The sequence below is a fragment of the Lepidochelys kempii genome, chromosome 4 (genome assembly GCF_965140265.1).
Source record: "Lepidochelys kempii isolate rLepKem1 chromosome 4, rLepKem1.hap2, whole genome shotgun sequence".
NCBI classification, from domain to species: domain Eukaryota; kingdom Metazoa; phylum Chordata; order Testudines; family Cheloniidae; genus Lepidochelys; species Lepidochelys kempii.
In genome coordinates, this window is record NC_133259.1 from 16,642,821 (window position 1) to 16,668,703 (window position 25,883).

General features: G+C 41.6%; 1 protein-coding gene across 12 annotated transcripts in view; it reads right to left on the minus strand.

Moving 5' to 3' along the window:
- The window catches only part of SEC31A (SEC31 homolog A, COPII coat complex component), a 69,738-nt gene that overhangs the window by 33,815 nt on the left and 10,040 nt on the right, over positions 1-25,883 (minus strand). For 10 of the 12 annotated variants that reach the window (XM_073340520.1, XM_073340522.1, XM_073340519.1 and 7 more), the window contains exons 4-16: positions 24,596-24,794; positions 23,183-23,278; positions 20,915-21,055; positions 18,581-18,723; positions 17,411-17,510; positions 14,962-15,123; positions 14,629-14,781; positions 12,227-12,454; positions 11,486-11,560; positions 7,404-7,454; positions 4,917-4,994; positions 3,573-3,639; positions 2,314-2,492 (exon numbers count right to left, since the gene is read on the minus strand). In XM_073340520.1, the coding sequence (XP_073196621.1) occupies positions 2,314-2,492; positions 3,573-3,639; positions 4,917-4,994; positions 7,404-7,454; positions 11,486-11,560; positions 12,227-12,454; positions 14,629-14,781; positions 14,962-15,123; positions 17,411-17,510; positions 18,581-18,723; positions 20,915-21,055; positions 23,183-23,278; positions 24,596-24,794 (1,672 nt within the window). The remainder of the gene's footprint in view (positions 1-2,313; positions 2,493-3,572; positions 3,640-4,916; positions 4,995-7,403; positions 7,455-11,485; positions 11,561-12,226; positions 12,455-14,628; positions 14,782-14,961; positions 15,124-17,410; positions 17,511-18,580; positions 18,724-20,914; positions 21,056-23,182; positions 23,279-24,595; positions 24,795-25,883) is intronic. The other 2 variants (XM_073340529.1, XM_073340531.1) reach the window with 2 other exon arrangements.

Genomic DNA, 25,883 nt, shown 5'->3' on the forward strand with positions numbered 1-25,883 from the left:
GCTAGTAATTTGATGTACATACAAAGAACTTACGCAAAGAAAGATTAAGTTTTAGTCACTTTTATTTTATAGCAGGTTTTCTTTTGTTTTATTTGTAACCATACCTGTCTCCTTCTCTTGCTTAGTATCACTTCAATTTCTATTCTTTGTTCATAAACTTATTCTTGTTTTATTACAAAACCATCTCAGTGCTGTTGTATGGAAGTGTGAGTCTTAGCTAACCTAACATGCTGGTGTATGTATTGTCTCTCTGGAGGCAGGGAACTTAATTTCTGTGAGTGCCCAGTGAGAGGGACTGGCCTGTGCAGGGAGACATCTCTGGGGAACTTGAGAGCTGGGGTTCACTGATTGTCACCTACAAGGCAAGGTTTAGGCTGGTGGAGTCCTGAAGCGTTTGCTGGCAAGGCAAACAGGCTGGTGTGTCACGGAGCTGACACATAGCTTATCAGCAGCAATGCTCTCACTCTTACTAAGGCAGAGTGGGAACATGGTGGCTCACAGCTCTGGGTGTCCTGAGCACGATGTCACACGGGTACAGTAATCAGCAAATCAGGGACCCTGCAGAAGCTTTTAAAAATTATTTTACAGTATAAGGTTATCTTTATTTGGTTAAGAATTTAGTTATAAAACTTCTGCACAACACAGGGCAAAGTGAGGGGCGTCACTGATTTTGTTCCTAAACTGCATGCCGACCAAACCTTTTAATTCCATTTTATTAAACTCTACACCCCTAGCAGCATACTTCACTGCAGTTAAAAAAGAATGCCCTACGCAGAGGCAACCCAGACTTGCATCAACAATACTCTGTCCACTAACTAAACAACCCTGCCCTTTGTCCTGTGAGCCAACCTGCCAGGATCTTGATAGTATTCAGTTTTCCCTTCCCTGCCTCCGCTCTGCCCTCCAGTTACTCATCCACTTTAGACAGAATACTGATTTACTCCACAGCTGTGTTGATATTTAGTGAACAAAGGCCTTGTAAGTAACACAGTCAGGCATCAAACAAACAGTTTGCATGACTTTAGAAGAAAAACAAAGGCAAGTAACTAATAAAAATAAAATTTGTGCAATGACAAATGTATCACTCATTTGCTAACACAACACATAGGTAAGGGATTGGTGTTCCACAGAACTGCCTCTCTCCAAAGGATGGATTGCCAAAAGAAGTATTTGAAATACCTGTACTTCTGTTCTTTAAGCCTACTAAAAATATCTAGAAAAGGTCTCAGAGAGGTGGACAGATTTTCCCTCTTCACTCTTACCCCAGACAAAAGAGAACTGCCCTTGCCCCAATCATATCATAGGGAATGGTCAGTAAAGACTCGCTTAGAGACCATGTGTTAGTGCTGATCATGCTTTGCAGCCTTAAGCCCTGAGCCAGAAAAATACTTGAGCAATCTGCTCAACTTTAAGCACAGGAGCAGTCCCATTTGAAGCCACTGCTCCCCGTTAAGCATGTGATTAAGTGCTTTGCTAATTCGGGACCTTAGCATGGGGATAAAAACCTGCTATTTTTAATGTTGCCTCCTCCTACTGCACGGTTAAATGCCGTTCCATGACAAAGGAACAGTGAGAAGCAAAAGCTGAAATACGCGGTCAGTTTCAAAACGCCAACTTTGGTAACAGAATGTCTTGATGGCTGCTCCTCTTGCATGCACCTTCTGCTGACGCTCTGACGTAAGAGACTGGCAGGGGGCAAAGAACTGAAGGAGCATTGCCAACAAGGCAGAAGCTGAAAAGCAGATATAACCAGATGTCCATATCACACTGTCTCATAGATGTCGTGTGATTAGATTAGTCCTGCTATTCTTAGATAACCTTTGTACACAATAGAGCAAAACATCAGCAAAAATGTCTCCTCCAACTGACTGGACAGAAAGTAACATAATAAGTGCTGCAGCTGGAGTAAGTACAGTACTTGCTAAAGATACCAGATAAGACACTGCACATACACTAAACACTGAGTTTTTAGATACTAGATATTTATCCTTGCTCATCAGCGAGGATGCTTTTTACTCAATGTGATCAACAAATGTTAGAAGGATGGGGAGAGAGAGTAGAAATAAGAGTAAAAGCTGCTCTTCATCCCAGCTGATAAGCCTGTTCTCTGCTTAACAATATACAAAACAGAAAAACACCCTTTCACTCACAGATCCAATGAATGAATTTACCCTACCTTCAATTCTCCTAGAAACAAATGTACAAAGATAGCAAGGAAAGTCGTATGTCACCAGAACATAAACAGTTTCAGGAGTCTGCTGAAAGCCTATACACACAAATTTTGTTTTAGTTTTCAGTTGAAAAGCTACATACCCTGGTAATTTTGCTCTGCATCTTAACAAAATACTTTTTCTGCGTCCTCAACAGCAGCTCTTGTCCACCTGCTATGGCCAATATGATGGCATCAGCCATGCGATTATCATGTAAGCAGAGATCAACCGCACTTTCAAAGTTACCAGTCAGCAAAGCCTGGGTAATCAAACCATCAACATCTGCAACAGGAAGAATAATTTAGTTTTGAAACAATTTTACTGCTTCAAAATAAAATAGGCATTAAACATACAGTTATATAGGTGAGTCAAGTAGCAGTTTCTCTCACTCCATGATGCTGGGCTGTTTTCTTCTTAAAGACCTTGATTCAGGAAAAAAATTAAGCACATATTTAAGTTCATTGCTATTCAAGACAACACTTTCGTATGTGCTTAAGTGCTGCCCTCAATAGGATGGATTTCCTGAATCAAGGCCAAAGAGCCTGTAGCATTATCACCTTGTACTATGATCCCAAGAAATCTCAAATCCACTTCGTCAGGCCAAACAAGAACTTGGATAAGAGATCTCCAAGAATTACGTACTTTAGTGTCATAGGAAGTACTGCTGGTATTTCACTAGGCAGCGCTCTTTCTTCTGAGTCAGTACTGAAACTATGACCCAATGTATTTTGTCGGGGATGAACATAAGAATGGCCATACTGGGTCAGACCAAAGGTCCATCCATCCCAGTATCCTGTCTGCTGACAGTGGCCAATGCCAGGTGCCCCAGAGGGATGCTTGAAGTGTTATCTTGTGGATGAGATATACAAGGAAGGCCTTGAACTTCGGTGGTCGCTAAAGATCCCCAGGGAATGTTGGTAACAATGAAGTGTTAACACCCATGTCCCGACCAAATCTGAACTCTGGTAACAATAGGCTGTCTACTAAACCCTTCCTCTAGTTTCGGTGTCAACTGGTACAGGATCCTTCCTAACAGTCTGTCCTAAACTGTTGTGTAGAGTTGCTATATGCAGTTAAAAAGGTGTCAAACTACCCAGAGATGGATGCATTGTAGTGATGGGGAAAGCAATCCCTGTGTAATTCCTTACTTTTCCTAACACAGGTGTTGTAGTACTTTGAGACTGTTGGGTGAAAGCTAATATAGAAGTGAAAATAATTGAAATGCGAGTAAATAACAGACTCTCTGACATTCCCTAGGCAGAAGGCTCCATATAAAGAGAATTTAGGTAATACTACAGTTGTGATAGCTCAATAAGTAAAAATATTTGCAAGTACCATGAAATCAATATAAACAGGTTTTACCTCCACTGACAGAGATGTTAAACGTTTCTTTTCCAGGTGTCAGATCTTCAGACTCCTCTTTTGTTCTCTATTAGAGAGGAAAAGTGCAGTTTTTCAGCCTATGCAAAGATATGGCTAAATAAATCCATGTTTGAAGACATACACCTTATATTGGAGGGCATGGTATGCTTTCTTACTGCCATTCCCCAAGAGGCTACTAACTTAGAATTAAAGAGCATTGTTATGCTCTGTGTTTCTACACAATGCCATTAACTTCTCCTGGCACCTGCACAAAGCAAATCTCTGGGCACTGTGGAAAAGCCCTGAGTGTACCTAGTGATCTACCTAGCAATGTAAATGCACAAACACCACTGCTGACAGATCACTGGTGAGCATTATTAAAACTAGATGCAATTAGGGGAAAAACACTTCAAAAACGTCAGGGTTCACCTCACTGGGAAGAGGCTCATTTAAGTACATTGGCAAGTATTTAGACATTGCGAGCAATTACAAGCCTTGGGATTTCCATGCATGAATGCACAGAATAATAATAATAAAAAAAAACCCCAGAAACTTTCGGTAATCAATCCGCACAGTCCCACTGTGAGGACTGCAGATGATAACATCCTCGTTTTACAGAGAGGGAAACCAAAAAGTTACGTCACCTGCTCAAGGTGTCAGGGTGAGTCAATGTCCAAGCATCTAATTGCTCCAGCATGATGCATCAGGTTGGTATGTACTGCTTTTTAAATAAGCAAATATTTTTTCCCCACAAAAAGGTTGCTCTGTATGTTAATGCTATCTAGCTAACATTTAACTTTACTGCACAGAGATCTGGTGCGTGATCCTGCAAAGTCCTGGGCACCCTGGCTCAATCCTGCAAAGCATTTAACACATACTTGCTCTGGGCATTGAAATGAGACCACTCACACACTGAAAATTAAGCACATGCTTAAAAATGCTATACTGGATAAGGGCCAGAGCATTCAGCAGCCTCTACAACAGAACCCTTTATGATCTTTCACTTAAAAAAAACCCCTCAAGTATCTCAAATCCAATGTGAAAATCTATGCACGACGTGTTAATTTTTTAATTTAAAATAAAATTCATATAGAAATGTGTACTACCCAGTGTGAGTCTCCTTCGAACATGAGTTCTCAACCTTTTCATTGTGTGGACCAAACCTGAGCAGAGAAACTGTTGAATGACTACCTCCCATCTCATTTGCCATTGTGCAAATATGCACAGGTACAATACACACACAAAGAGAACATTAGAAAGACGCACCAGAAAGGAAATGAGCTGTTAAGGCAGTGGGTAAGTGTGTGATAACCTAACATAGTTAATACAGAAGCCAACGCTTACCTTTCCCAAGAACGGCTCTTCAGTAGCGTGGCTATCTTCTTCATCACTTTGTACTGATTGGTCAGATTCTTTAAGAGCCTTTTGCAGAGAATGGAAGATGACATTTGGAAAAAGTTAGCAGGACGGGGAGGGGGTGAGAGAGAGAGAGAGAGAGACACTCAGCTGTGAAGAACACAGATTAAAAGGAACACGAGCCCAACAATATACAAAGCGAGTCTGCCAAGAGCAGAACTCCTTTTGCAGAAATGTAAATGTCTTCACTTCCTCGGTTTTTCCCACTAACTAGAGCCACACTTAGGCCACATCCACACTACAACAGCACAGCTACAGCGCTGCAGATTCGCCATGGTAGCTGCTGTAGGGTAGATGCTTCCTACGCCGACAGAAGGGTTTTTTCCACTGATGCAGACAATCCGCCTCTCTGAGAGATGGTAGCTATGCTGATGGAAGAATTCCTTCATTTACAGTGGGGGTTAGGTCGACCTAACTACTTTGCACAGGGCACAGAGTTCTTCATAGCCCTGAGCAATGCAGCTAGGTCAATATAATTTGTAGGTGTAGACCAGGCCACAGGTTTCAAATTAGCCATCTGAACACATGTAGCCACTTTTTTTTAATTTGACACTAATTGACGGTAGCCAAAAGAGCACGTGCACTATGATGAAACGAAGAGCATTTGTAACAGACTCTGACAAAGGAGAGAGTGTGAGGGAGAGAATGTAGGGCGAGGGTATATTTCACTATCACTTTAGACCATTAAAAAGAAAAAAAATATGCATATTCAATGCAAGCCATTCTTACAAGAAAGCTGTGGGAATCTCAGATTCAGTCCCACATGCTGAAAATTAAACCATTAGGCCAAATCCTTCTCTGTAATGCAGACAGGTATGCTAGGGGAGAAGTACGGCAAGGCGCTGCAGGGGAAGCCCTAATCAGCTCCTGCCACCCCAGCCCCAGTCAGGGGGAGTGGGTTGGGGCTGGGCCACTACTTAGGACTGTCCTGGAAGCTGGCCACACCTGCCAGCCTCATTAACAGGGGCTAAAAGCTTGAGAGGAAGTGAGTTCGGGGGGACGGTGGTGGAGACCAGGAGGGGAGAGTATGCACAGAAGGAGCCAGGAGCCTGTTGGGACTGAGGCCTGTGCTAAGCCAAACCTGTAAATGCTCTGTAAATAATTGGAGCTGGTTGGGGGGGACCGGACACAGGAATAAAGAGCACAGGTGTTGCACCAGCTTGAAGTGGTCCTGACTCATTGGGGAGAGGGGCCAGGAGGCTGACCCCAGCAGGGCACGGTGAGCACCACGTTACAAGAAGGGCCTAGCTTCCAGACCGACTGGTGCACCATATTCACTCTGGGAAGAGTAGGCAGCCCCCTCAATCCGTATCCAGCAATGTACAGCACACACTAGCCAGGGCCACAAACTGCTCCTCTTGACAGGAGCAAAGCATGCTGCCTGGCAGTGTATTCTCTACCTTCTCCCACCCCTACAATCCTGGACCTGGACAGCCCCTAGATTATTGCTGTGGTGAGAGCTCCCTTCCCCAGCTTCCTCATTCCATATGATAAGGGCAGGATTCTCCCTACTGTCTGTCTCCAGAGTGATGAGCACTTAAATGTCACAGATTATATTTCTCCCTGGAACTACCATTAGTGTGAATTACTACTTTAATTAGATTTAACCAGAGGTCACAGCACTTTGTTTTAGCAATTGTTTAAGGGAAGGTAGAAATTGCAATATAAGTAGTGATTGCCTACAAAAACATGACTTGCTGAGAATGTGGGGCTGCAGAGAGAAAGAGAGAAGAGGAGCTGTTTATTTCTGGGCTAGCTAAGAAGGTTATTTACTCTGTGCTTTCCAAGCCATTGTGGTTCTCCTAAGACCAGAGGAGGGAGAGGACATCACAGAAGTCCTTTACTCTCCCCCCACCCCAAATATTGAAAAAGATTTCTTTTTAAATCCATTTTTTATTTTAAAATGATAAAAAACCAGGGTGGCTCTTCCCCCAACACGTTGCAATTCTTTTTGTTAATGATCCAGAGGCTGCAGAGATTGCCTGACAACAGAAAGGATATGGCACCTTTCTACACCCATAGACAACATAAACATTGTAATGGACACTACAAAAGGATTAAAAAAGCAACCAATATGGAGGAACAAAGAAACCCTACAAGACAAGTGTCAAGATTAATTTCTCTCCCTGTAGACAGAGATCCTAAAACAAACACACCATTAACTGCTAACTTGGTGATGAGAAATAAACTAACTAATGATATTCACACAATTCTAGAGCCAGAGATTTCAGGGATTTTTTTTCATATGAACTTTCGCATTTTATGTGGAAATTGTAAATTTGCAACATTCTCATAATCTGAGTCATTCATATGTTCTGGTACAACTACTGAGTTAAAAGAGAAATTATTCTTACCTGGCACATTTTTGTTATATTAATATGGCAAAAAAGATTTTTGTTGTTTTTGTTTGCTTACCTCCTCTAGTTTGCCATCTACAAGACTCTCTTTATTCAGAGCTGAAGTAATCTACAAAATAAATAAGATTTATTAGAGAAGTGGTTTTCTCTCTTACTTTAGGGTATGTAGCAAATGTTAACATCTCGCAGGTCACCATAAGTTGGAGATGAAGAGAAGGCCCTGATTGCATGAGAGTTGAAACCATGCTAGAATGTTGCCCTGATCATTGTGAAGAGGAATTTACTTTGAGACCCATGCTAACCAAACCATGATGGAACTGACCACTTCTAAAGGTTAAAATCTTCTTGGATTTTAGCTTTCTGGGGGCAGAGACTGCGTCTTCCGTTGTGTTGCACAATAGGGCCCCAATCCTGATTGGGGCTTCTGAGTTCTAGTGTAGTAATAAAATAATAATGTTATAACACAGCTCTCAGGGGGAAAAATATCCCTGTCTATAGTGATTAGAGAAACTGGGTTTTGTTAGGATTGTTTCAACCACAGCAGGACAATGTGTCAGGGTAGGATTTTCAAACAGGCGGAAGAGTTCAGACACCTACCTCTCATTGACTTTCAATGTGAAGTGGGTGTCTAAATCCTTTAGGTCCCTTTGAAAATCCCAACCTAATGTATACATAAAGAGTTAAAATACAGACTGGAAAAGCATTAGTCTAGCAGCTGGACAGGATGACTTTTCTAATACCACTAATCTCATCTGATTACTTCTAGTTCTACAGGTTGAATAGTATCCCTAAAGGCTGTTCTAGTCTGGAAATTTAGCTTAATGCACAGGGTTTTTTCTAGACTCTCATTTTTATTTACTTTACTGTAAATACAGCAATGAAAAGTGATATTCCAGAAGTTCCCTTGTGTTGGCCAGAGTGCCAGACCAAAAAATAATAAAATAAATCCGCATGCTACTAGAAGCTTATTTTGGCAAACTGACACCAATTGCTCTTTTTATATTAGGGATAAGGTAAGGAACCTAAAAATGTTAAAGAATAAATTGAGATTCACTGTTTTTTGTTGTCAAGATGTCATTAACTCTAAAATTAGTCAGTCATTCTGTATTTTTTCAACTCAATAGATAACACGGATTCAGTTTAAAGTGCAATTCTTTGCTGAAAACTAGCTATTTTTCAGACATACTTAAGTTTGGAGGTGCTACTGATTACAAAAATGAGTAAAGTGTTTGAACCAATTTAGTCAAAATTAAAGGAAAACAAACTAGACATTTCCTAATAGATGCAACACTGTTCTACTGAAAAAGGTGAAAAACACAGCACTGCAAGATAAAGTAGATGGCTTGAAAAGTAAGCTCAGAAAAGTTCGACCAGAACACCCAGTCAAAAAGGGATCCTGGTGGCTCCGGTCAGGACAGCTGCCCGGGCCGTTGACTGTCCAGTTGGTGGTGTCGGGGCTGGCAGGCTCCCTGCTAGCCTCTGCGCTTCGTGGTTTCCGGGAAAGAGCTGGCATGTCCCCCTTCCGGCTCCTACATGCAGGTGCAGCCAGGGGGCTCCACATGCTAACCTTGCACTCCAACCCCGTGCCCCAGCCCAGAACCTCGTCCCGCACCATGAACCCCTCATTTCTGGCCCCACCCCAGAACCTGCACCCCCCAGCCCAGAGCCCGTACCTCCTCTCACACCCCAACCTCCTGCCTCTGCCCGGAGCTCCCTCCTATACTCCGAATCCCTCGGCTCCAACCCTCAGCCAGGAGCCCGCTCCTGCACCACAAACCCCTCATCACTGGCCCCACCCCAGAGCTCGCACCCCCAGCCAGAGCCCTCACCCCCTCCCACACCCCAGCCCCCTGAGCCAGCCTGGTGAAAATGAGCGACTGAGGGAGGGTGGGGAGAGCAAGCAACAGAGGGAGGGGAGGATGGAGTGAGCAGGGCCTCGGAGAAGGGGCTGGGCAAGTGTGTTCAGTTTTGTGCAAGCAGAAAGTTGGCAGCCCTAACATCAGATTTCAAGGATTCATGTAAGCAGAGACACAGAAAATACTATGAAGATGCAGAGCATTGACACAGAAAACTCATTTTCTATTTCAAAGCACATCAATTCACCTAAAAGATCAATCAAGTCCCATACCACCACACTTACATACACCACTAAATTCCTTACCATTAACACTTATAGACATTTTTGAACTGTCACCTAATCAAAGTACAGGTCTGAGGGTCTGAAGTGCCTTGCTGTCTTCTTGATGACAGGCACCAGACACCAATTTTAAACATGAATGAAATGAATGAAAAACTGTGGGTCTGTAGACTTACCCCTGTATCCTATTTAGGCGACGGTTGTTTCTGGAGACCAGATTTAACTCTGTCACTCCAAGATAAGGATGTTTTTCTTGGTTAGAAAGAGGTGAACTGTACCCAAACAGTGCAAATTGCTAGTTCAAGAGGTGGAGAAAACATCTATCTTTCTGAATGTAAATGGCTTTGATTGATGGCGGGGGGGGGGGGTATTTTTTTGGTGGGGGAGGGGAGGAAGGGGGGTTTCTGTTTCCTAAAAATTATTACCACCCAGATCCAAAAAAAGGATTAATCTTCGTATTTTATGCTAATCTAACACTGAAAAGAGGGTTTAGTTTTTTTAACTATGTACTATACATGTGTAATTGCATTGAATTGCATCTCCACATACATGAGTAATTCCTATTAACAGGGAAAAAATGATGTTCGGATTTTCAAAGCAGTCTAGAGGATAAGACACACATTTATTAAACTGAATAGATGTATCTAAATCCTGCCAACCGCTTTTAAATATTTAACCTGAGTGTCTACAACAAGAGGAGAATCTATACCTTAAAAAATATTGCTACTGCCCTAGAAAGCTCCAGACAGAACTGTCTCCATGGTCTCGTCAGGTGTTTTGTATCTAGACAAAAATTTCACAGATGCTGTGGTTTTTCTGGACCTTCTTGAACAATGAGCACACTGCTGGTGCTTAAATAATAAGTCTTCAAGTTAGTGGTATTTAAATAACCTGAGGGTACTGTTCATAGCAGTGGTCACCAACCGATCGATCGATCGCAAGCTCCGGTGGTGCAGTGTGGTTGCCGCTAAGGCAGGCTCCCCGCCGACTCTGGCCCCACCCTGCTCCCGGAAGTGGCCAGCGCAGCCCTGGAGAGGTGGGACAGGTGTCTCTCTCTGCGCACTGCTCCTGCCTGCAAACACCACTCCTGCAGCTCCCATTGGCCAGGAGTGCTGCGGGGGCAGAGCTTGCAGAGAGGGGCAGTGTGCAGAGCCACGTGCCCCCTCCACAGGGACCGCAGGGGCGTGTAGGCCCCTTCCGAGAGCACTGTGGGGCCAGGGTAGGCAGGGAGCCTGCCTTAGCCTCACTGCACCAGTTGCTGACTGGGAGCCACCAGAGGTAAGTGCTGCCCAGCAGGAGGCCACACCCAGCCCCCTCCTGGAGCCAGCGCCCCATACCCCCTCCTGCACCCCAAACCCCTGCCCCACCCCTGACCTCCTTCCCAGAGCCAGCACCCTATACCTCCTCCTGCACCCAAACTCCCTCCTAGAGCTTGCATCCCCACCCCCTCCTGCATCCCAACCCCCTGCCCCAGGCTTAGCCCAGAGCCCCCTCCCACACTGCAAACCCCTCGGCCCCAGCCCAAAGCCTGCACCCCCTCCCGAACCCCAACCCCCTACCCCAGCCTGGTGAAAGTGCATGAGGGTGGGGGAGAGTGAGGGACGGGGCGGGGGATGGAGTGAGTGGGGCAGGGCCACGGGGAAGAGGCGGTTAGGTCCTGGATTGCCCTTAGATTCAAAAAGTGATCTTGGGCATAAAAAGGTTGGAGACCACTAGTTTATAGGATAGTAATTGAATTACAGTAGTTAACATAGGATAATAACTGCATCCTGGGATAATACAACTTTAACTGAGTTATCAGGAAGCATCCTCAAGATACTACTACTCAGAAAAATGTTCTGTCCTCTCACATGCTCTGTTTTGTTACTGCCATTCCAACTCTCCATCTATATGCCAAATAATATAAGCTCCTCAAACTTCTGATCCTGTCTCTAATATTTTATATTTCCAAATATTCCTCAGTATAAATACTTAATAAATACACAACTTTCAAACAGATTTACCTTTTGCCCTAGGTCTTCCTTCCTGTACCCCAAAAGTTCAAGGTATTTGCCACGAGAATCTTCTTCAAAATTCACCTTAAAAAAAACCCAACAACTCACAGTCAAAAGAAGCATGTTTTGAATCCTAATTTCATTTTCCCCGTTGTAATTTCAACTGACATGCGTAATCATTTATTGGGAATCAATGATTAAGCAAAATGTGTTAAAAAGGGAGAACTTAATTGTGGACTCCGAGGACCTGGGCCTCTGAGTATAGCTATGCCTAGTAACTGGACCTCTTGAATTTCCATTTAGTTCTTATTCTGAAAATACAAAATGTCATAACTAATAACAGAAAGCCTATTATATTTTACCTTACCAAATACTAAAACTGAAATCTCTCATTACCTGGGCTAGTATAAAGACCTACCAACACTAGGCCAAATGGTGTCAAACCTTCCCCAGAATCTGTAGCTCTTTTGCTTCTGCTAGAACAGCTTTAAGAGCAGATACTAAAGCACACCTATTTCAAAGATTCCTTGGCCTGCCATCAGTAATCTCTTTTGACCATGTACATGGATTATTTGATACCATTTTCAGAATCTAATCTCATTCTACTGTACAAACTAGAAATTGCCTCATTATCTTTACACAGTGTCTTCTGTTGAAAATGTTTTACTATGCACTGAGAACCACTTTCAGTATTGGTTTTTAGAGGCTAGGGAATCCTTTAATAATTCAGAAACATCTGAAAAACATTACCTTTAAGAAAGACCACACATTTTTCTCAAAATCAGTCTGGGCAGCTTCTATTTTTTTCTGACAGTAGTTGAAGAAGCCTTCGGACTGCACAGCTTCTTGCAGCTGATCCGAACGTTTCAGAAACTCTTTCTCGGTGACAACTTGACTCACATACACGTGGTGCTGCTGCTGCTCAGCTCCTTGTTGATGAGACTTTATATTCTCAAATGTAACTAGCTTCCCTCCAAACTGTAATTTAATAAATAATGTACCAAATATTACATATATAACGTATTTATACAATGCACACACATTTATACACACACACACACTTTATATATTACTTACACACACATTTTCTCTCTTGATTCATTCTAATGCCCCAATCCTGCAAACACTTACACATGTGAGTAGTCCCACTGAACGCACTGAGACTACACACAAGAGTAAAGTTACTCATTTGCATAAACGTTTGTAGGATCACAGCCTCAGACTGAAAGCTCCCAGGAACATGGACAGTGTATTTGTACATCTCGCACAATAGGGCTCTAATCCTGATTGGGGCTTCTGGTGCTGCTACAACAGGGCTGGACAAACTTTTGGCCCAAGAGCCACATCTGGGTATGGAAATTGTATGGCGGGCCATGAATGCTCACAGAATTGGAGACTCAGGTAAGGGAGGGCGGGGAAGGGCTCCAGCTGGGAGTGTGGGCTCTGGGGTGGGGCTGGGAATGAGGGGTTCAGGGTGCAGAGGGTGCTCTGGGCTGGGACTGAGGGCAGGAGGGGGATCAGGGCTGGGGCATGGGAGAAGGGCAGGGGTGCAGGCTCCGTGTGACGCTTACCTCAAGCGGCTCCCAGAAGCAGTGGCATGTCCCCCCATCCAGCTCCTACACGGAGGCACGGCCAGGCAGCTCTGCGTGCTGCCCTGTCCACAGGTGCTGCCCCTGCAGCTCCCACTGGCCGCAGTTCCCGGCCAATGGGAGCTGCGGGGGCGGCGCGCGGAGCCCCCTGGCTGCCCCTACGCATAGGAGCCAGAGGAGGGACATGCCGCTGCTTCCAGGAGCCACGCGGAGCGGGGCAAGCCCTGTACCCTGCTCCCCGGTGGGAGCTCGAGGGCCGGATTAAAATGTCTGGAGGGCCAGATGTGACCCACCGGGCCGCAGTTTGCCCACCCCACTCCTTTGCTACAATATAATTGTTAAATAATTAAATTATGCATACACATATGGCATGGTAAGTGCTACCTGAAAATATGCCTAAAAATGTGCAACTCTACCTTAGACAGCACACAACTGGCAGATTAGAGCGACAGAAATAAAAGTGGCCAAGAAAAAACCAAGATTTGGATAATAGGAAAAGAAGAAAAAAAGAAGTTAACCAATTTGGCTCTAAATGAAGCCAGTATAATATAAAACAAAAAACCCACACAAATCCAAATTTCTCAGTTAGCTAATAGAGAACTAGGATGAGATAATGGGAATCAACATCCCAAAGTACAGTTAGAAGTATATATGAATTGTTTCCAAAACAACATGAATTATACCCTACTGGAGATGTCACTTTAACCTATGAATCAGATAACACTATGCTGAGACTAGATCAGTATTTTGGCACAGACATCTATTCTGAGTCAGGGTTCACTGAGAGAACAAAAACCTGGCATATTCTAGTTCTCAGTTTAAAACCCTGTAACTTAGAAGTAAGTGAACAATGTACTTATAGAACAGATGGCTCTGCTCTCAAAGTACAGTGGAACCTTGCTAAATCTCACTTGGTTAACCTGTGACTTCAATAATCCTTAAAAAAAAAAGAAAAAGTCAATAAACTTGGCATTCTCACCCTGCTTCTCAGCAAAGACTTAACAGCAGAGAGGTCTCATACACTTCAAAGGTGTTACTAAACATAGAGTGTATTTACTATGAAGGTTTCAGAGTAACAGCCGTGTTACACTTCATGGTAAAAAGAAAAGGAGTACTTGTGGCACCTTAGAGACTAACCAATTTATTTGAGCATAAGCTTTCGTGAGCTACAGCATATGCATCCGATGAAGTGAGCTATAGCTCACGAAAGCTTATGCTCAAATAAATTGGTTAGTCTCTAAGGTGCCACAAGTACTCCTTTTCTTTTTACCATGAAGTGTAGTTCATAACTGAAAACTAAAGTAGACATAGCAAACTATATTAACAAAGTGTATGATGATGCAGCACCTATAAAAATTATTCTGGAACGTATTTATTCGCTTGGCTACCAACTGCAAAACGCAGTACCCCACAGTGGACCTTCCAGTGATTATTGCAAATGAGTGAAGCTCTGTTGTAATGCAATATGGAACCCCTTCTACACTTCTTGCAGAGAATATATCAGAAACGTTATCGCAAAGTCAATTTTGCCACTCAGTAGCCTACAAAGGGCCTCTCACTTACTGAAAACGATGCACCCACAGGCCGTCGGACCCATTTGGGTGGCTTCTTTAATGGTAGAACAGTGCTCTGAGGAGTCGTCTGCTGTGGAAGCTGCAACGGAGGAAGGGGCTGTCCCGTGCCAAATGGATCAAGATTCCCAAAGGAGGATGAGAGCTTTAAAGAGAAAGAAACTGATTGCACATTTCCTGCAGTGTTCAATGTAAGATACATATTTGTACATGATAATTATTCAACAGTCTAGCGTACTACTTCGACTGTCAATGCTTCCGCCATTTTCAAATTTTGTCACATGGAACTAAGTATTTTCCTCTCTAACTTCACATTTTTCAATACCTTGTCTACCTGTTTCTGCCTCAAACCATCTGTGCTCCCTCCCATGATGGAGTAAATGCTGATCCGTCCATCAAAAGAAGCAGCTGAAAGGAGAGCAGGGTTTCTGGGACACCACTGAACGTCAAAGCACCACTGGGTATTTGTGGGAAGCTCATACAACACCTGTGCCAAAAGAGAGTTTGATGAAACAGTATTAACATAACAAACGACACTATAGACGCTAATGTGTCACTAAAGATCCTGTGTCCATACGATGGGCAACTACACTCTGAAACAGGATTATGGTGTCCTGCTTTAAAATCATCTCCATGGGACGAGAGCAAGGAGGGAGTAAAAACTGTGGCTAAAGGCTTTCAAGAGAAAAATGATGGTTTTGTGGTTAAGATGCTGGAATGCAACTCCGGAGATCTGGCTTCTGTGCCCACCTCTGCCACAGACATCCTGTGCAACCCTGGGCTAGTCACTTAGGGTACATTTTTCAGAAAACCCTAAGGGATTTAGGAGCCTAAATCCCATTGGAAATTATGCTAAGTTTCTCAGCTGAGAACCCTTGGCTTCCCACTTTGATTCAACAGAACCATGGTCTGCTGCCCATCAGGGCACAGCAGAAGGCTGGTTGCTTTGGCATGAGGGCATGATTGGAAGAATGAGGTATAGCTGAACCTTCAGAGAAGCCTGTTTACTTATGCTGACTTTCACCATTGTTTTGTGCAGTTTTGGGTCTTTTTGCATTATGGCAACATCCATAGGAAGGTGTTAGGGCACATTTCAAACAGCTAAAGAAAATATATTCATATTTTAAAACTATGTTTCCATGACTCAATGAGTTTCTCTTGTGTCATATAGCAACTATGGGAGCCCTCTGGTGGGCAAAAACCTACCTCTTTACTTCCCATAGATTTTAATCAAAGATTCAAGTCTACTGAATAAAGAATCCCCACCCTTTTAAAAAGTTGTTCAGTTAAAAACCTGGAAGGAATGTAATTATTAAAGCTTCTATTAATTTTCCATCAGTACAATCAGACATTAATTCTTACCACTTCTACAGCAAATACAAAATAGTGTCTGGCTGAAAATGCCTTGTAGCTTAAAAAAAAAAGTGGGGGGAGGGGAGACATATAAATTCCCATCCAACAAAGCAGTGAAACATACTTAACTTCAGTGGGACTACGCACCTGCTTAACTTTAAGCATGTGATTAAGTGCTTTGCCAAATCAGAGCCATAAAGATGTAGGAACAAAAACATCTGTATTAGAGTAGGGTACTGCCATTTAAACGGTAGAGTAAGAAATGACACAATCAATTCTAATTTGATTTCTCCCCCAAATCAGAGTTCTCATGTGTAACTCTGAAGGGATGAAATCAAGTCAAAAACCCATAGCCAGGAAGCCTCAACACCTTCAAAAACGCCTTCCTTAGAGTAGGGGCAAAGAAAGCAGGACCTCTCAAATACCCTACTCTGTTGGGACCAAAGGAGGTAGTGAGCAGGTGTGTGGTCTACAAAGGTTTTCACATGTGCAAGGGAAAGGGTTCAGGGTTCCCACATGCAGGGGTGAAAGTAGGCCGGTACAGCGCACCAGTAAGAAGTGGCTGCCTTACCGGCTCGTACACAGCTGACGTTAAAGTGCTGCCACGGCAGTGCTTTAACGTCGCTGCCCCTTTTGCACCCCCCCAGGGCCGCTGATGGGGTGGGGGAGGACAGCTGCCCCGGAGCCCAGCAATTTAAAAGGGGCCAGGGCTCCTGGCCACCGCCACCGCTACCGCAGCAGCGCCCAGAGCCCTGGGCCCTTTAAATTGCTGCCACAGCCCAGTGCAGCATTGGCTGACGCCCAGCCCCGCCCCTTCCACCCAAGACTGGCCCCCGTACCGGTAAGTATTTTATCTCACTTCCACCCTTGCCCATATGTATCACCGGACTCCAGATTTTTGACTCATGATTTCTTTGGGTTGCAAAGAACAGCAGGTGTGTCAAAAAACACACCTCAAGGAAACCATGGACAAAAAACCAAGAGCCCATAGACAGGTACACTTCACAAAGCTACTTTTAGCAGAGGCAGATGAAATGAATAAAACTGAACTGACAGTGTCCCTTCAGTGAACCCTAAGAGTGAGCAGGTGACAAGTCTTGTCCTGTCCTGGTTTATAATATATATGACTGACAGTAGCAGCTAACACTCGCAGGTTTTAAAGAGGTCACCTTTGTATAAGACTGACCCAATTTTTCTCAGTTGGGTTGCGTGTACAAAATGTTTGGGATCAGAGAACATAGTTTTGGTATGAAGGGGAAAATTGTAAAACAAATATTAACGACTCTTAAAAAAATATTTTGCTCACATCACTGTGTCATCTATGTACAAAGTTGGTATGTTCTCCACAACTCTCCACAACAAATGTAATGCAAAGAATCTTTCTCTGTTTATGACCTTTAAAAATGGGTTGCATACAATACCTCCCCTGTATTAGGGTTAGAGCAGAGAATCTTAGCATCCTTTCCACAGCTGAGTAACAGCTCAGGATCTGCCATACTCCAAGCAATGGTCAAAATACCCCTGTGTGAAAAGCCACAGTAAGAAAATATTAATATAAATGCATGATGATTAACGAGGCACTTTCATTAGCACGCATCTAGATTACCTGGCCACTTCATCATTAAATGCCAAGTCCCTCGCCACCCCCATTATGCTGAGAGAATAGAGAAGGTGCTGCCAACATTTGTTTTATTGGAATAGATTTTTTCCACTTTCCGCACAAGGAGTCATGACAGTGTAGCCACAGACTTAGGGCACAATCCAGCAAAGTACCTGAAAGCCAAATACTATATCAATTGATAAAAAACATGGATATCAAAAGGTAGATTGGGGAATAAAATATCGCACTAATACCTGACTCGGAAAATTGCAGGATAAGAACTGTGAATAATACTTGTGGCAATCTTCTTTTTATTACTAAAGGGTTAACATTAGCAGAGTCAACATCGGCATTTTCAGGGAGTGCTTGCAACACAGTGTTTTGCTGCCCTCCATCCTCAGATGCAGTAAACTCCTGTCCACCATTTTCACACCACTGTACACCAGGTCAGCCAAAAGGTTTTAGGGGAGCGTTAGTGAAAGGATTCACTAGAATACACCCCAAATTTACGCAACTCGTTTTGGATTAGAAAGCATGTATTAGTGTTTGTATGGGTGGGGGATCTTTAGATTCCCCAACCCCTCCGGCAGAAGTAGAGCCCAGCTGCTTCTTCCTTTGCACCCTTGCAATTGGTTTAGATATGTTTAAGTTTTTGAGACTTTCTTCTCAAAGGAAACAGCTAGAAACATACTGTACTTTACAAAAAAAAAATTAAAGCTAGAAACCTTCTTCACAGTTCTAGCTCCTTAAAACCAGTGTGGCCAACTGGCACAGGTTTGCTGAGCACAAAGGCTAGCCGTATCACTAAAGGTCTAGATTAAGCATTACAGTAGCTGCTAAAGCACCTGCCTTGGAGCTTAAAATTGAGATGGCATTTATACCAACTGATAGAGGGTAAAAATACAGTAATGTGTACAAACCAAGATTAGAATGAGGAAATGGCTAAACAATAAAGAAAAGTCAAGATTTACAGACGAGCCGCCATAAATACCTTGTATGGTTTTCCAAAACACGAAGAGGAGAAGAAGCAAATCTAAGATCCCACATCTGAATTACAGGCAACCTGTCATCTTCTGAAGCCAGGACCATCTGTGTAGCCACATCAGGGTGCCATGCCAAGTCTGAGCAGTGCATCTGATAGATAAAGTAGTGTTAGACCACAAGATAATTAAGCAGAGCTATAAAAAAAAGGAACCCTCCAAAACAGAAGCACGGAGAATGCTGGCTTGAGTGTGGCCCTGTTTATTCCCATTTCGTGACTGTATTCTTCCGTAACTAGACCAGTGGCTCTCAACCTTTCCAGACAACTGTTCCCCTTTCAGGAATCTGATTTGTCTTGCGTACCCCAAGCTTCACCTCACTTAAAAACTACTTGCTTACAAAATCAGACACAAAAATACAAAAGTATCACAGTGCACTATTACTGAAAAATTGCTGACGTTCTCATTTTACCATATAACTATAAAATAAATCAATTGAAATATAAATATTGTACTTATATGTCAGTGTATCGTATATAGAGCAGTATAAACAAGTCATTGTCTATACGAAATTTTTGTTTGTACTGACTTCATTAGAGGTTTTTATGTAGACTGTTGTAAAACTAGGCAAATATCTAGATGAGTTGATGTACCCCTTAGAAGACGTCTGCGTACCCTCACGGGCACACATACTCCTGGTTAGGAATCACTGAACTAGACTATAGGCCAGGTTACACCATGATTAGATCCAAATTCTCTCCTCTATTTCAAAGCAAAGAACTGACAAATGGAATAAGCTCCCAGTCCAGCTCCCAAAACATTGATTTAATAACATCTGGAATGCTACTTGAATTTAGTGTTTCAAAGGCTATATCAAAAGGACACTCATGTGGTTTATGTCCAAAACATGTGTTTTAATACAACAAATACAGAAAAACCTTTACATAAATATTTTAATGAAATTTAGAATATATAGATTTTAATTAAAACCACTTGTTAGCATGCAACTAGTCCCTTGCAAACACTACAGCATTGTGCTGGAACTCAAAGGTGAAACAAGCTATGCTGAGAAACTGGCAAAATGCAGATTGTGAAAAGTAAATCAGATTAAGACTGGAAGTCTAAGTTATTATTAGTAACTCAAATAAGCAAGAACTTGTTTGTTAGGTATATTTTTAAACTGTTAGTTCCTCTTAGAGGTTTTAGATGCTTTAAATCATTTATCAATATAAATATTTGCAATCATTGATTAATAATTTCCTTTAATAAACTTGTTCATAAATGTAAGATGCCTAACTATAAACATGAATCTTTAACCAGATACCGCAACTGTGAACCGTATGACTGAAGAAGAGCCCTGTGGAGCTAGAAAGCTTGTCTCTCTCGCCAACAGGAATTGGTCCAATAGAAGATATTACCTCATCCCTCACCCCCTTGTTTTTCTTGTATCCTAGAACAAACATGGCGACAACCATGCTGCAAACAACCAGGGGGTGGTCAGCCTTATGTGGAATATTCACTTGTGCTACTGAGACACAGCCCGTGCACCAGGGTGAGCCCTGGAAGGAATTCTGCTTCAGGGAGCTCTCCATGGGACAAAGAGGATGTTCCCATTTCTACATCCCCAATATCATGCGCCTTCCACAGCAAGGCAGCCTGCTCTTCTGTCCAGTGCACTGGGGATGTTGGTCATTGCCGCTGACACCTCTGGAGTGTCTTGCCAGGGAGCAGTCCGAGCACCTGTGCCTGGCTGCTGTACAGAAGAGTAAGGGAGCTGGAGTTCTTTGCACCCTCCATCTGAGCTGTAAGGCACAAGGTCAACCTCCAGGAGTAGCTTCACTGTGGAAGTAAAACTATTTAAACCTACTGGTAAATGCATCAGCTGCTTTATTCCCTCTCAGACACACACTGTTCCAGATGACAGGACTTCAGCCTATTTTAATAAAATCTTCCCACTGCAGCCATGAATGGGTCAATACTGAATTTATCAGCATCGTGTGCATCACTTACCCAGTGTGACTTCTCACTGCTGAGTAATACATAATGTCCCCTTCTCTTGCCTGAACCCTAAACTTCCTACCAAAATCCTTCCCTGCCAATATTAATTGAATCATTTGCAAAAATTAATTATTTAAAGTAATAATCCACCTTTGGCATATAATTATAGCCCTTTTAAAAATTAACAGATTCTACAGCAGGTAGTATAAAATGGGGACATGTTCCTGTGTCACTTAAGAGTCTAATGAGAATCTGTGCAGTCACTTGTCTTACTATGGTAAAAATACATCTAATAGTTAATCATGATTATTAATACAGGCTCTTGATAGTTTAACATAATAAATTACCCGGTTGCTGTGGTCGCTGACTTTGATGATAGGTTCATTCTTCCTCAGATCCCACACGGTAGCACGACCACTAGGACTGGCAGATGCCAAGATGTGCTGGACTTGCCTGTTCCATGCAATGCAGCTGATGTCTTCTGGAGGCTATTGAAAACAAAACACGTCCCAACATTATCTTTTTTTCCAACAGAGAACTCAATTTTTTTTTTATTAGATAAGTTGGCTAAAACTACGAGTTTTCAAAGCTAATCCTCATAGCCCATGTGTTTGTTTTACCTTCCTGAATAAATAAAATTGACACGAGGAAATTTTATAACCCATGCATTTAAATATACAGTAGCTTTGTCTATGGGCTGGCTATCTGCACCCCTCCTTCCTTTCTGCCTGTGATAAATTTGATGCATTAGCCAGCTATGGAGGAAGACAGAGCAAGTTTGTTGTCTCCAAGAGCTTAATAGTGACCCGTAAAAAAGTATTTAAAAATTGGACTCGTGCCCTTGATTGGTCTTTTGTGACGTATAGAAAAATGAAAGGTGGAGTTTTTTGTTTTTGTTTGGAGTGTTAATTCTTTTCTGCTTATTTTTTTTAACTTTATTAGGATTGTTAAGTCTGGTCTTCCCTGATTATGTTAGAAGATTTCTTGGGTGTCTCAGAGCATGTGCATTACAAGCTCTCACACCTTACTTCAAAGGGCATGGATCTTTAACATGTCTCCAAAATGTTCATTAGTCATTGGACTAATTTGATAACAAAAAACAAGCTAAAACCAGGGTGTTTTAAAACAGCCTGACCACAGATTGCTACTCAACTTTCATTCTCTCAATAACTATTATGTAATAAATTCACTAGTTCTCCAGTCACCATAAAGTCTTTCGTGGTAAATAAAACCTGCTTTTCTACTAACAACTATGTAAACTCACATAGAGAAAAATAAACCTTAAAATACACAATACCACAAGCACCTTTCAGGCCTTCTTTACACAACACAGAGAAGGGGGAAAAAGGACAGAAGACTAACATTTTCTTCTTTTCTCCAGGTCTTCTTTAAACAAAACACATGCTAAATAGCGGTGCTTAGATATTAAGATGATACATTCCATATGAATATCTACAACTGTCACACCTATCGCCTAATAAACTACCACCTATTAATAGCCAGGTTTAAGACCTTATTTTTTAATCTGCATCTTTCACAGCAGCATAAAGATCCTTCAGACTTAAACACACAAAAGAACATGCCAAAGTAGACTACAAAAAACAGCCTCCATGGAGCTGTGAAGGATGTTTAAAGCACGCTGAAAAAACTAGAGAGACTTGGCTTTCTAACACCCATTGGTGAACTGAAATGCAACTCCGTCCATGAAAGTTAGGGACAGGTCAAAAATGACCCATCAGATTTAACTTGCTGCAAAATCTTACCTCATGAAAAGATGAGTCATTACTGGCTAATTCCACAGCTAACTCAAACTTTCATGCCTTTTCTTGTTAAAACTGCCTCTAATGTCAACCCTTGAGAGGTCTCTGCAACTATTATGGTAGAAAATCTCACTTAGGAACCAAACAAAATACAGTACAAGGAATGCACAACAATAGGATTTTGCTCACTCAGACCTGAAAGCGTGACAACTGATAAGTTGTTCTGCTGACACAAGAGTGAAGTGTTGTAACCTCACTGGCAGGTTTGGGTGTGCAAAAGAATTCAGAACTGGACACAAACTGCATGTAAGCACTACAGTCACAATTAACATCATTATAAATGGAGTCATTGTTGGTTACTTGGAACGCAATTTAAGTCTCCAGTAAATTCAGAGTCAATTTTCACAAAACTGGTGTTCATTACAACCTGCCTGTAGTGCTTCATAAAGATTGAAGCCATTAATGAATCATATTCAAAACAAAGCAAAGAAATCTCCACTTTTAGCCTTAACAGTCAATAAATTTACAATCAGAAAAACAAACATCCAATGGGGGTTATTTTATTGTTCAGGAGCAAAATATATACAATATACGTAATATAATAACATACTTGTACGATTCTTATCCCCAATAGAAATCTACATAATTAGTTTAAGGAATGTATCTCACAGTAGCAGATGTTTATCCAGGGCTTAACTACATTCAAGGTAATATTTGTAATATATAAATTAAGTTTTTGAAAACAGAGATTGGTGCTTAGAACTGCTTCAATACTATATGAGATTTCAAATAAATTAAATAATCTGCATATTTTTCAGCATTCTTCAAATCAGTTGACAAACATAACTCCAGTACCTGGGTCTTAGCTCCTGGTGTCATTGGTGTGGCAAAGTTGTTCAAGTCCCAGATATAGATTTCAGACTCATTAGCACCTGATGCTACAAGGTTTGTCTGTAATAGAAAGATGCCAATGGACATTGAGAGTATTTCTGGCATCAGCCTTCACCTTCCCAAATGCTGTGGGTCCAATCTATGGAGCTGTGCCAACTGACATTAGCTCAGAATGTAGCCCTTGTCACAACAAGAGCACTTTAGAGAAGGTACATGAATCCTTAAGATTTCTAATACTATTTATTAGCCAAGACTCCCTATACTCTGCAGCAAGCTGGACCTAAATTCCCAGGGCAGTGTTCTTGGTTTCTGCAGTACTCTTACGCAGAAAATGGACTCACAAAGAATGGGGTTGCACAAAATGACTCCATTGTACTAATGCCCCAAACCTGTAAACAATTAAGCTTGTGCTTAATTCTATTTGTGTTACTAATCCCACTGACTTCAATGGGATCCCAAATGTGAGTAAAGATAAATGCATGAGTAAGCATTCACAGGATCAAGGCCTATAAGAACATTTCCTAGATTAAAAGAAGCATTTGAAACAGTTTTACAGGTGGAAGAGGAATGCCAAGATAATAACAATGGGATCTGAGGAGAATGAACTTGAGGGAAAATAACTATTATATCAATGCATTTTGCTCATACCCTAATGCTGGTTGCAAAACAGGTTCCAACTTCATAATAAACAAGAACAGAAACAATGCAATTTAAACACAGTTCACTGAACTAATTACTGCCTTAGTAAAAACATGTGCCAAAAGAAAAAATGCTACTTAGTAAATCGAAACAAACTGAATTCTCACAGAACAGTCATGGATGAGAAAAGATGCTGTATCTTGAGAGATAAATCCTTATTAGTAATGGAATTAAATTAGCTCTGTGATTAAGTCTTTATTACTTTTAAGAATTGTGTCAAGCCAATGAGTTTCAGGCCCCAACATTTTATCTTTATTTTGCAACAACATACAAAAATGGAAGGGTTACAAAACCTAAAAACTAATATTTAGTAGTTGTTTTTTAAATTTCAGTGAAAACAGTTTTGGGGAGGAATTTCAAAACATCTGTCTGCAACCATGAAAACCCTGAGTAATGCATGAGAACTGAAAAGTGAAACTGACTAGAAAGAAAATGAAAAAATTGTATTTCAATGTCTAAACAGAAAAATACACAAAGTAAATAGCCTAAATGGTGAAAAACAAATCAGATTTTTTAGATTATTTCCAGTCAAATCATGATTAGTATCAAAGATTGTTTTCTTTTTTTAAATATGCAAAAATATCTATACAACTTTCCCGCAAAAATCACAAGAGAAGAGCATTTCCTATAGTATTTTACTAATCCATGACAGTGTATATTGAACAAAAAAAATCTAACCTGGAAAATATTAACGTCCAAAGCTCTTACTGGCCCAGTGTGCTTGTCTTTCTGTGCAATTGTAACTTCACTCTCTCCAGCAATAATTTTAGATGGATCATACAGAATAATATTTCCATTTTCACCACCTGCAATTAGAACTCCAGAAAGACTGCCATCTGAAGCCATTTTATGAGGTCCCCATATCAATTTATGGTACCTATAAGATAAAAAATAAAGAATTTAAGAAGATCCACTGCCGTATCATTATAAGTGCCAGAACATGATCATGTTTTCCCTGATAAAAAACACAAACATTTTATGGGAGGAAGTGCAGGCTGGTCGTAAGATCAAAGGCATGATGAGACTGAGAACTGCTAGCTTCTATTCCTAGCTCTTCCATTCTGCCAAAAATGGGACAGTGGACAGGTCACAACCTATATATGCCTCAGTTCAAGGCTCTAAAGTCAGAATACTTACTTACCTCACAGGGTTTTTTGAGATGATGTTTGCAAAGGACTGTGAGATGATCCCTGATTGAGAATTATAAGCATAGCCAACTACAAGCAATCACATAAATCTCTGATATTGATGAACAGCTGCTTATGCAAGAGGCAAACAGAGAGTGAATGAGAACGGTCTCCTTGACATAAGCCCTATTCCTCAACTGCACTCTTGCAATTAAAATGATTTTTGTACTTCATGCTTATCAAGTGGCAACACTTTTACACAAACAAGAAAGCGTGTTGCCTGGAGTGTAGAATGTTTTATTTAATGTTAAATGAGAGCTTAGAGTATATTTTTAGACTTGAAATATACCCAAGCTAGTACACTGAATCCGTAAGTATCCAGATTTCTTTTTTTTAAACGAAGTTGTTTTATAATAAAACAATATTCCTGTATGTTCAGCCATGCAAAGAGTACATTTCTTCCACATAACCACACACACCCTCTTGTGGCATTGCTCTTACAAAGTGGCCTTAATGCATTTGGAAAGCAAACTAATAAGTTTCTACAAAAAAAAAACAACCCCCAAGAGATAGGGCTTTTTTTTAAAATTACATCAGCACTAACAATGCCACCATTACTCAGTATTATATGCTGAATGCTCCAAGGAGCAAGAAGAGTATATGCAGCACAACTTACTTAAATTTTATCTCTCTAACCTGGTGTTGAGCAGTTCCCAGTTATTATTTATATTAGGATAGCAGCCCAGGTCCCTAATCAGATTCAGGGCCCCATCTTGTTAGATACTGTACAAGGAAGACATAGTTCCTGTTCTGTACAGATTGCAATTTAATCAATTTAT